General features: G+C 48.5%; 1 protein-coding gene across 4 annotated transcripts; it reads left to right on the top strand.

Annotated features, from left to right (window-relative positions):
• On the top strand, window positions 1-10006 carry LOC122391623. Of its 4 annotated transcripts, none has more exons than XM_043385736.1 (3): window positions 1-144; window positions 7224-7440; window positions 7859-10006. In XM_043385736.1, exons 1-3 carry the CDS (start codon window positions 96-98, stop codon window positions 8229-8231), a joined length of 639 nt encoding a protein of 212 aa, XP_043241671.1. In that variant the 5' UTR covers window positions 1-95; the 3' UTR covers window positions 8232-10006. The 4 variants fall into 4 exon arrangements, with proteins under 4 accessions (XP_043241671.1, XP_043241672.1, XP_043241673.1 ...); XM_043385737.1 differs by lacking the exon at window positions 1-144 and adding an exon at window positions 3889-4280 and having other exon boundaries at window positions 7859-9393; XM_043385738.1 differs by lacking the exon at window positions 1-144 and adding an exon at window positions 3894-4111 and having other exon boundaries at window positions 7859-9393.
• Window positions 10007-12026: the final 2020 nt, after the last annotated feature.

Raw genomic sequence — 12026 nt, 5'->3', positions numbered from 1 at the left:
TGGTGCGACGAATCTTCAGTCTGCAGTGCAGCAGTGGAGCGGCAGGACCGTCCGGCGCAGCGGGGCGCACTACGCAGTGGTGGAGTGGTGCAGCAATGGTGCAATTAGCGAGCTTAGTGACACTGGTGATCCTTGGATCAACAGGTGAGAGCAAATAATAACATACCATAGACCACCAAAAAGAAAAAAAAAACATATTATCCAATTAGGCAAGCTTCAGCAGAACTTCTTGAAACACGGCACAAGGTATCTCATATCTGGATTTTTGTTGGTTTGGAGAGACATAATTCACTTTGCTTCAGGGGCCCGGGAACGATTTTCAAGTTGGGGGGGCGAGCCTAAAATACCTGACATGATGCATATGAAACAGTGGCGTAGCTAAGGGTCTAAGGGGACACGTACCCCCCCCCCCCCCCCCATCGGGTTCAAAAGGACCTTCGGGTCCGAGGGGCCCTGCGGCGCCATTTGACCGCTGAGGGTGCCATATTTCTACTCAGAAGGGCCCCATGGGGCTCGTTAGAGCACCTCATGGACGCTAAATACAGCCACACTACCACACTAAATGTAGCCACACTACGATCTCCATAAGGGCCCCACGCCGGCTTCTGAACCCTCTTGTGGCTTTTAATGACACCTCGGTGGTCTCCAAAGGCCCGTTACTGGCCTCTGAGAGGTTTTACCGACCTAGGGCTAGTTCTAGGGGCATTTCCCGTCTGTGATGGTTCCACACTTATTTTTCTGAGGGCCCCATAACGGCAACTGTGGGGCCCTCGTCGGCGCCTGTGAGGGCCCACACCGGTGTCTCTGAGGGTTTCACACCCCCAACTCTGAGTGCCTACACCAGTGCCTATTAAAGCCCTATATCGGCGGCTCTGAGGACCCAACCAATACCTGCGCATCTAAAGGCCACCCACTGCACTGGTGACTTTTGAGGGCCCCACACCGGTGACTCTGAGGGCCCCAACAGCGTCTGACAGTACCATGCCGATCTCTAAGGACCCCACATGACTTCTTCTGTCGGCCTAAGGACCCCTTGCCGGTCACTGAGACCCCCTGCCGGCTTGTAGAGAGTTCGCGTCAGCAGCTCTAAAGGCCCCATACCCGTCTGTAACGGCTCTACACCAGCGTCTATGAGGGCCCACAGCAACGCCTGTAAGGACCCTCATCGGCGCCTCTGAGAGAATCACACTAGCCCTCTGAGCGCCCACACCGGCACCTGCATGGCGGCCCCACACAGGTGCCTCTAAAGGCCCCTTACCGGCGGCTCTGAGCGCCTTACGCCGGTGATTCTGAGGGTGCTTCCGATAACCGAGGGCACCACACAAGCCCTTAATGTCGTTGAGCTTTAATCCCATACCGACCCTCCGAGGGCGCCACGTCAGTGCACTCATTGCTCCACATCCCTCCCTCACACCCGGAGCGGGTAAACTGTGTTACACCTATAGCAACAATTTTACCACCGTTGTTCGTTATATATTTCTCAAAGTTGACTCAAAATGGTCCAGTTTAAAATCTGGCCTGCCAAACTTATGGCCATGGTCAGGCCCAAATCAAAGCGGGATGACAATAGCAGATGTTGTCAAATCGATACTGTATCAGCAGAAACCATTCAGATGGCAAGGAAAATGCCGTGTGTTGATGTTTAGATGTACAAAGGAAACAAGAAGGAAAGAAGTCCGGAAAGGGGAGGAAAGATCTTTTCTCGCTGCCTCAATGTTGAGGGGGCGCCGCCCCCTCGGCTCCCAAGTTGGGGGGGCAAGCGCCCCCGCTGCCCCCCCCTGTTCCCGGGTCTATGCTTTGCTTCACTTCGTTCGCTATCAGCTAGCACACTTCTTTCTATTCATCTTGACCCGAAATCCCGAAATTTAATTCAGGCCCATGATAACCTGACATTTTCTTACAGATGCAGGTGTTATTTGCTACTTGTATTGGTTGCTTTTTAACTTGCAACGGAGGGGTCATAGGGGAAGCGGGGGGAGCACCGCCACCTTAAGTGTTTCTGCTCACCGAGCTGATATGCGTAGTAAAAACGAAGCTCTTTTGCATTCATGTGAAAGTAGGAATGTTTTCCTACATGTTGGCATAGTTTCCAGCGCTCCATTATAAAATTTCGCTACTTTACAGACATTGAAAACAAGTCCTGCATTTTCCGTCCTCCAAAAAATGTGCGGGTAGCACCGCCACTGATGGCGATGTTATCCACAGATCGGCCTTACGGTGACAGCCACCCTTGGAAGCGTTACTGCTGTCTGAAATAGTAACTCAAACTCATATAAGACACACAAGAGTTGGTTGTTAGTTTGTCACAAATCAGACTGTTTGTTGCGGACAATATGCATACAAAGCATGACAAATTCACGTTTATTTCGAAACATCCAGTGAAGTCAAACGTGAGGTTAAAAAACAGACGACGTTTGCGGCTTAACTAAAGCTCTTCTCCGAGGTGAGTGAATCATCATTGCGGCTTTATCCATTTTGCCACCCCTTGGGGTAGCACCACCGAGCATGGCGGTGTTACCCCACTCACAGTCATGGACCGACAACGCCCCGACAGCAAAACAAGCCGGGACGCGATTCTTCTGTAATTCCTTTCTCAACAAAGAGCACTTCATGCCCTCAAATTTAACGTAAAAAATCAAGGCATTTTGACTTGAAATGACCACTTACTTGCTGCTAAAACATGCCAAATGATTACAACGATGGTTTGAAATTCACAAAATGGGCAATTGCGATCTCAAAATCAAATAAATCTTAGCGAAACCTACCTCACGCGGCGTCCCGTTTCCGTTCGGACACCGAAATGGCGGGTGTTTACATTTACAATTCAGAGTTTTGCCGATAGAGAGGATGGCGGTGTTTCCCACATGGCGGTGCTACCCCCGCTTCCCCTAATATTGACCTGACTTGATATTATTGCGATAAGAAAATCCGAGATATTCATGCATAGTTCCACACCTTGTCACCCGTATCAATCGCTGAAAATTTCAAAGCAACCGCTTGGTCGGTGTAGCTAATGCGGATTTTTTTCCGTGAGTTCAACTGACGTGACCTGGTTATCTGAAAAAATATATTTAATGATCAGAGGCTGAGACTTCACAGCATATGTGGAGACATCTGTCGTAAGATGTGCCCAAAACGGCCGGTTTGCATCCCGCCCTTTTCATTTCTTCGTGCTAAACCTGATCCCCTCCCCTCTCCCACTTCCAAATACATCCAATGGTTCAGTTTACCTTTTATGCTAAACTAAAGGAATGACAAGATAAGAATATAAATTAATCTATTCTGGCACTGTCTTCAGAAGTCTGTGAGAATAAGGACTATCACACCGCTTAAAAAATCTTGGCACGGTTTATAACGAGCTACTTAGTTAACATCTATGTTCATCGCTTCACTACAGGCTCATTTCACTTGGCATTCTATACAATTGACGTAAAACAAATTATTCATTTTCTTGACGCCGTTCGCATGCAACAGTAAAGGCTGATCGTGGACTGTGGATAGGTTTAAATTTACGTAACGGTTGGCACTTAGCAGACCGTTTACGCTTGCATTTCTTTGAAATGCGACCGACGGTCGCGCATATTGCTTACTGTCTTATATTATCAAATAATAGGCATTATAGTACATTTTTTGCCACCGACGCATGTTAAAAAAGTTCAGTTAAATTTTTGTATAAAGGTGGCCTGCTGAAAGGCTGAAGCGCGAGAGACGGTTAATTTCAGTCGACGCCAAAACTCGGAAATGCCTATCAAAACCCATGCATAAAAACACGGCGGTTAATTTCATTATACGGCAGTTTTCTTCTCTTCAAAAGCTCCCTGTTAAACAATGCATTCGATGACTGAAACTTCAATAAAAGTCCGGTCATAGAAGCTTGCAGCTTGGAATAAAATAAATTGCGAAACAGGTTGACAGGTGAATTTTGAAAAGAACACAGCCTTCATGTAATGACTTTTCGTATGCATTTCAAAGAGATGGCTTAGCAGGTTACGCAGAAATTTAGAAGGCAGATTTCGAGGTACACCTAGTTCTCAAGAGCCAGTGAAAAGAGCAATTGAAGATGAACCTTACAAAACGGGAAGAACAGCACTGTCAGGAGCCAGTGTTTGTAGTAAGATCGACGTTTGTTATCATACCTTCATGGATATTGGATGTCAAAACTCAAAACATAGGAAAGAGGAGGGAATGCAACGACATCACATTTCCCCACTAATGAAGACAAAACATGTCTCCGCAACGCCTACTCCTCACTCGCTTCGTAGCATGAATGTCTAATAAAAGTAGGTAACAGACGCGTCTCGCATGTTTACCAGGAAATATCTGAGAAATGAGGGATGAATTTCAAGCAAAATACGACATGGTAGGCAATTTACCATTTGTATAGGTATACTGAAACCAAGTTATAGATTAATTTCGTTATTCGCCCATCGTGTGTTAAAGTCCATTGGCAATAATTTTCATTATACGCCCAAAGCTTTACCCATTTGCTGCCCCCCCCCCCCATCTCCCGTGCCCCTCCTTGATGTCGAAGCCCAAAAGCGAACCCTTTCTCAGAGATGCGTTGGTGCTAGGTGCCAAAAATTTACTATAATAAATTTAATTACCCGGTCCGAATACTATACCAGCCATGATACGGTCGCTTTTCCTCAAGGGTGTTTTCATTGAATATGCTCGCAGGCTCGCTTATTCAATGCGAAAATTGCACCCATTTCATTCGTGCAATTTTCGAAAATAGCATCCTCACTCCGTTCGGACGCTATTTTCGATAAAATAATGTCCTCACTTCGTTCGGACATTATTTTAAAACACCCTTGGGAAGGCGACCGAATAATGTCTGGTATAGTGCTCGGACCGGGCAATTAAATATATATTAATTCGCCGCACTAAAAAACAAACGCACTTGTGTCAACGAGTTCCTTTGATCCTGACGAGTCTTAGGGTGCGCTGTCAGACAAATGTGCATTTTGAGGATTATCGTTTTTTTTTTCTCGAATAAATCTGTTACAGTCAAGAAAACATTTATTGAAAAGTTTAAGTATGAAATAGCAACCATTGGAAATAGCCGTTTCACGACGGGCTGTCTGGCGAATACACCTAATTTGACCAAATCTGTACCAAGTCTGTTTTACAGCAAAAATATTTTCAAATTATGAATTCATTTCAGTGTTTTAATCAATGATAATGTCTGATACCATGACAAAGAAGGCATATAAGCAATTGGTGCAACCATAGCTGACAGCTACGAAGAAACACACCGAACCTAATTTGACCAAATCTGCACCAAATCGGCACCAAATGTGACCAAATGTGCACCAGATGGCCGTCGTGAAAACGGCCAATATAAATTCACAATTACATAATTTCATCACCTTTGACGACCCATTATTTGCTTTCGTGGGGCCTCCTGGTGGTTCCCCGCTATATTGCGATTTGTTGCAACACCCATTATCGTATGTGCATTATTTACCGTCCTCATGTATACGAATAGAGGTAAGGCACAGTGACACCTGCTGATGAAACTCTTCTTAAAGGCATGCATTCTCATTCTCATTCTCATTCTCATTCTCATTCTCATTCTCATTCTCATTCTCGTTCTCGTTCTCGTTCTCGTTCTCGTTCTCGTTCTCGTTCTCGTTCTCGTTCTCGTTCTCGTTCTCGTTCTCGTTCTCGTTCTCGTTCTCGTTCTCGTTCTCGTTCTCGTTCTCGTTCTCGTTCTCGTTCTCGTTCTCGTTCTCGTTCTCGTTCTCGTTCTCGTTCTCGTTCTCGTTCTCGTTCTCGTTCTCGTTCTCGTTCTCGTTCTCGTTCTCGTTCTCGTTCTCGTTCTCGTTCTCGTTCTCGTTCTCGTTCTCGTTCTCGTTCTCGTTCTCGTTCTCGTTCTCGTTCTCGTTCTCGTTCTCGTTCTCGTTCTCGTTCTCGTTCTCGTTCTCGTTCTCGTTCTCGTTCTCGTTCTCGTTCTCGTTCTCGTTCTCGTTCTCGTTCTCGTTCTCGTTCTCGTTCTCGTTCTCGTTCTCGTTCTCGTTCTCGTTCTCGTTCTCGTTCTCGTTCTCGTTCTCGTTCTCGTTCTCGTTCTCGTTCTCGTTCTCGTTCTCGTTCTCGTTCTCGTTCTCGTTCTCGTTCTCGTTCTCGTTCTCGTTCTCGTTCTCGTTCTCGTTCTCGTTCTCGTTCTCATTCTCATTCTCTCTCTCTCTCTCTCTCTCTCTCTCTCTCTCTCTCTCTCTCTCTCTCTCTCTCTCTCTCTCTCTCTCTCTCTCTCTCTCTCTCTCTCTCTCTTTTTTTTTTAATTTTTAATTTTAGAAATTTTGTCCGAATGGATGAATGGGTGGCTATGGGCCCGGGTGCCCCGCTAAGCAGTGCTTGTTGCGAATGACACCACGGACCCACCACCCCGCCTTGCCCGCGCCCGGTTCACCGGTGATAATTTGGATCGAAAGTTTAACGTGCCGCAGATAGATGGCGACACGGTCCTCCCGGGTCTAGCGCGGCCCTGCCTCGCCAGTTGCCAGCTGGCTTAATATAGGAACGCGGGTCAAACGGCGTGGAGCTTCCCGGCCGCGAACTCGCTGCCACCGAGTTAGGAGACGGACGCCTTATCCACTAGGCCACGGGGAGGACTAGACTCTCTCTCTCTCTCTCTCTCTCTCTCTCTCTCTCTCTCTCTCTCTCTCTCTCTCTCTCTCTCTCTCTCTCTCTCTCTCTCTCTCTCTCTCTCTCTCTCCCCTTCACTTTGTTTCTCATTTCACACTCTTTATCCCTCTTTTCCTCATCGTCATTTGTTTGCATCCGTACCTGCCGGCGCCTGGATTTGCAGGTCATCCTGCATTCTGGTCACGTCCAGTCTGCCGTGTTCCTCAATCTAAAGCCTCAGTGTTCCTCAATATAGTGTTCCTCAATGTCGGCACGTGACGTCTACGCCCCTCCCCTCCCTCCCCCCTCCCCCCTAGAAGCTCTGACAGTGCCAAATACGGTGCAGAGGTGCAAACTTTCCGGTATTACAGCACGCAAGAAACAGGATTAGTGCACACTGCGCACATTTGCAGTGCTTGTGAGCTGTGAAGCGACACAACTTCACACATTCGTACCACTGTCGCCAGGGATTGGAATTCGGTTGCTCATTTGATCACAACCAAACTCGGTTATTATTTAGGTACATTTAATTCAGCTCTACTATATTTATCATGTGCAGCAACAACTTCAATATTTTTACATGCTCTCTTCTATTCCAGCCACCGCTGAGTCAGTCCAGAAATGCTACAGCTGCTCCAGCCGAACCCCCAACTCCCGCTGTCACATGAAGCCTCTGCGCAAGCCAGAGATGAGTGTCCGTTGCGACGAGCCGACCGCCCATTGTGTCACCGAAAGGCTACAGACAGAAGAAGGGACGTTTATCGCAATAGAGAGACGCTGTTCGTCGCGAGAAGAGACCAAACAGGCGCACAATAGGTCAGTCATTGTATGTGCCTCATGCCTGTCTATGTAGGTGTCTTTGTCCGTCTTCATCCCTTTATATGGCTCTGTCTTTGTCTGTGTCTGTTTGTTTCTGTCCTTGATTTTCTTGCGTCCTGACTCTGACTCTTACTTTGTTTCTGTCTCTGTCTTTGTAGTCTGTATCCGTCTTATACAGTCTAGTTACGGTCCTTCAGGGCATAAGAAGTACGGGAAAGCTTTGTGTTTTGTTGGGTTTAGTAGCTTACTCATACTCAACATTTAATCATCAGGCATCAAGTAACCAACTATAACTGTATAAGTGGGCATATCAATATTTTTTTTTTTTGCTGAAAAAAGGAGGCATGTGACAGAACAGTTCGGAAATCAACAGCAATACGTTCTGTCAGCAACTAACCCCTGCGTGTTCCCACAGGTGCGAGAGGAGGCCGTTCGGTCTCCGCTGCCTCACCATCTGCTATGGCAGCTTCTGCAACTACGGCACCGGCCAGCTCTTCGAGGAGAACCACCCTTGGGACTACGACGACCCCGAGTACTCTGACTACATCTACGATCCAGAAGAGGCCGTGCTGGCCGGCCGGAAGCGCCCGTATTCCGGTCCGTTTCCGGTCGGAACTGAGGAGTTTCCGGTTGCTCGGAGAGTGTCTCTGGAGGCGCTGAAGCAAGGAGTTGGGGTGGCAGCGGCGACGGCAGCGGCGACGGCAGGGGCGACAGCAGGGGCGGCGGCGGCACGGTGCTCGGTGGTGGCAGTGGCGGGTCTGGTGGTGTTCTGGTGGAGGGGAGTGTGATTAAGGGATGAGAGTGGGCGTTATAGATTTGAGTGGTGACGATTTGAAAGACCAGTGAGATGAAGGAAAGACAGGGGTGCACCTGCACAGCTGAGTATGATAAGAGAGCTGCAAGATTTGTAATTTAGCAGGATATACTCTGTGGCTCAGCCTTTGTGTAAGCGTTAGTATTCCAATGAGCCCAAACCGACGCCATTAGAAAACCTGATATTTCATCTACCTACACATTTGAAGTTTCCGTCGAGAAAAACAAAATAACGCACTCCGGACAACTCATTCACCAAGACATTCAGGGAGTACTTGCTGCCCGATGGAGGCAGCAGGTCATCTGAGCGCGGCTCGGCTCCTTTCTGACCGATCTCCACTTCAGAGCAGTCCTACTCCCGTCTCCCACCATTGGTTGAAGGCGTTCCGTGTCACCTGAAGTCTCTATTTTGGCGAAGAAAGCTGGTCCGGCTTGCAGTGGCCTGCATTGCGATCCCTGCCAGCCCTTCTGACATTTATGGTAGAAGGGCTGGCATTTATGTAGGCTGGATTTTGGGACGTGCGGTCTGTCTTGCACCCAGGGAGCCAGCCGGCTCATACGTCACGCTTAACTTTACCGTCATCGTGCCATGATGGGCCTTGAACAAAGCGGTATTGTCCAGTAAGCTATACCCCACCTGCGTGGACAATGATGACGTCTGAGGTGGGTGACAAATCGTCATAGTTATTGTCAACGGGCCAACTTTATACCTAATGGCCTTCGTCGTTGATAGGCGCGAGACATCGTAGCTTTCCTTGCAAGCCTCAGTTGCTATGGCTTGAGGCGGCGGCGTTCTCTGTGCTCGTCATAACGCAACAAATGTAACAACAGAAACATTCTTTTCTAGGGATGTCGTGGAACAAGAACAACCGTCCATTTTTCCCTATTCAAACTAATGCGGCTCATGAGTTGAGTGCAGTGAGCGACCTGAATTGGATGAGCTTGGAAGCTCATTGGTCTGAGTGAGCTAGCTCGCCGTTGTACATGTTCAAGTGAGGAATGCTGATTGAACTTTAGAAACGTCCTCGATTTGTTTTGATGGTACTACATATTAACCAGTATAACGCCTTTTGGGGCGACTAACGGAGCGAGCGAGAGGGTGGGCCTTGCACGTGCGAAATTTCGAGGGGGTACCTCCAACTGACTTGTGCACGGCACCTTACTAGCCGGTCTCTAGCGATGTGCCAAATTTGAGCACATTCGGCCCAGCCGTTCTCGAGATCTGGAAGCGGCACCCTGCACGTGCGCACGTGCAAAATGGGTCCCAACTGACTTGTGCACGGCACCCTACTAACTGGTCTCTAACCGTGTACCAAATTTGAGCGCCATCGGTCCAGCCGTTCTCGAGATCTGGAAACGACCCCTGCACGTGCGCACGTGCAGCAGCACCCCAACTCTGGCACATGGATAGGCAGTGCCTAGTGGGTGCCTACCTACATGCCAACTTTCAGCGCAATCGGCCAAGTAGTTACCGAGATATTGCAACAATTACAAAACTGACACCTCTTCGTTTTGCACGTGGCACGTGCATAAGGGGTCACCCACATCCATCGGGAATAGTCCAATACTTGGTAGAAGGAATGAAGCTACCCTACAAAAATTACCGCGTGTAAATCGGTCAAGTGGTTGCTGAGATATAAGCCTCGCAAAAGCGTCCGCACGGCCGGCCGGCCGGCCGCTCATACTCAGAAATTTCCGTTAATCTAAGGAAAGACTACGCTCGCTTCGCTCGCTCCGTAACGAGTGCCCAGTACAGTAGGTCTATTAAAAAAGTCCCCAGCACCAGTGGGCGCTGCCTTCGCTGAGCCGAACCCCCGTCTGCCCGTCCCATATCGCGCCGGGCTCAGGTCAGGTAGGGTCAGCGGGACCGCTCGGTCCGGCCCGCGGGCGGTGGACGGGCGGCCGGTAACGCTTTCCGCCAGCCAGCTGTAGAATCCAACACACGGGACGGCCGCCGCTCAGCGCAGCGAAACCGGTGTTGAAGAATGGCAGTAGATGTTCATGGCCACAATGATTATGAGAAAGTCATTGTTAGCCCGTGCCCCACAGGAATGCCTATGCACGCCCTGTTGGAGGGAAAATGGGGATTGAGGCTGAGCATCATTCTTATAACTCAGCTTTGGGCATTTAAGTGGCATTCGAAGTAGCGTCAAAAGTAGCAAAAAGAAGAAGAAATATACCTACTTCAGCCAATTTTAGATCGGGTCAGAGCCAGAGGTCATGTCACCAGAGGTCATCGGTGGTAAAATTTTGCTTCGACAGGGTGCGTTGCGCTCACCGGTGCATTGGGTTTCCAGTTTCCATGGAAACATCAACAGACTCGGGAGCTCGCAACGCTAGCGTGGAGCCGAATTCATATCAACCGCCGCAACAATGCAGCAGCGCAGCGCAGCGTGCTGCAACGCGGGGCCGTGAAACACCGCCCAGGGCTCTCCATGTGTCAGGGCAATCCAACCCACGTGATGGGCTCGGCCCCAGCTCTTGGCCCCAGCGGAGCATGAGGTCCAGGACTCCCGCCCAGGCCCCCTGTCTCCCCCTAATTCCTGTCATCCTTCCCACTCTGAAATCGACCGAGCCTAACCTAACACAACAATCAGCTCGTTTACCGCTATGTCTGAATAATATTGTCAGATTTAATAAAGACGAACGGCTTAGCACGTAAATAACAGCAACTGCCACCATCGGTATTATGTGAAAACCAATTGCTTTTCCACAAACACTTAAAAGTTTTTAGCTTAAAACTTGCTTGAAATTAATTTTACCAGCCTCGTGTTCCTCTTATCAAAAAACGCTTCGAATGAATCAAAAGTTGATCTTTAAAGGTCATTTGAAAAATTTGGCCTATGTTCAAAGACCTGACCTCACCAGAAATGGTCATGATGAAATATACCGCCCAGTCCCTCTCTGGACTGGAGGTCACCCCACCAGCCAACCTGTAGTTGATGTCGGATCCATTCCAGGACACATAATCCTCTTCGGGTGACCGTTTGGGAGACGGCTGGACCGTCCCGACAGGGCAATCGTCCCACGGGAACAGTCTCGCTTCCGCAGATCACTGTCGCTGGCTCGCACAACCCAATTACTACACCAGAGCAAAGTTATGTCATAGCTCTGCAAGGGCCTTTTCAGACTGAAAAAGATGGCTCCCAACAAAACAAACAATTTTCTCATTCAGTATTGTATCTCATCAAGCACCACTGGCAGGATATTAGATTCGTATCGTGGAACTTTACGAACACTTTAGATAATTTCATAACTTAAGCATGTCTATCAAAAATAATTATGACATGGCTCATATATAAGCTGGGTGTGTGATCATGCTTACTAGTATGTTTAACGCAACTGATAATGTTCTATTGGCCACAATTTCTATACTTAATTTATTCTCCCGGATTTCATATTTTTATTAATGACACCTTGACGATGTCGAGCAAAAAAAAACGCTTAGGAGATTTAACAGCCTGAGATACATTCAGTATAAGGAAGGGTCAAGGGTGCTAGATCCCTTCCGTCCTCGCTATCCTCAGGAAAAAACAATCCGCATCGCCCCTAGTCTTCATGCTTCCCTCTCTGGACTGGAGGTCACCCCACCAGCCAACCTGTAGTTGATGTCGGATCCATTCCAGGACACATAATCCTCTTCGGGTGACCGTTTGGGAGACGGCTGGACCGTCCCGACAGGGCAATCGTCCCACGGGAACAGTCTCGCTTCCGCAGATCACTGTCGCTGGCTCGCACAACCCAATTACTACACCAGAGCAAAGTTATGT

This window comes from Amphibalanus amphitrite, unplaced genomic scaffold (genome assembly GCF_019059575.1).
Source record: "Amphibalanus amphitrite isolate SeventyFive unplaced genomic scaffold, NRLGWU_Aamphi_draft 000446F_arrow, whole genome shotgun sequence".
NCBI lineage: Eukaryota > Metazoa > Arthropoda > Thecostraca > Balanomorpha > Balanidae > Amphibalanus > Amphibalanus amphitrite.
Note: the sequence above shows the minus strand (reverse complement) of the source record. Positions and strands in the feature narration are given on the sequence as shown.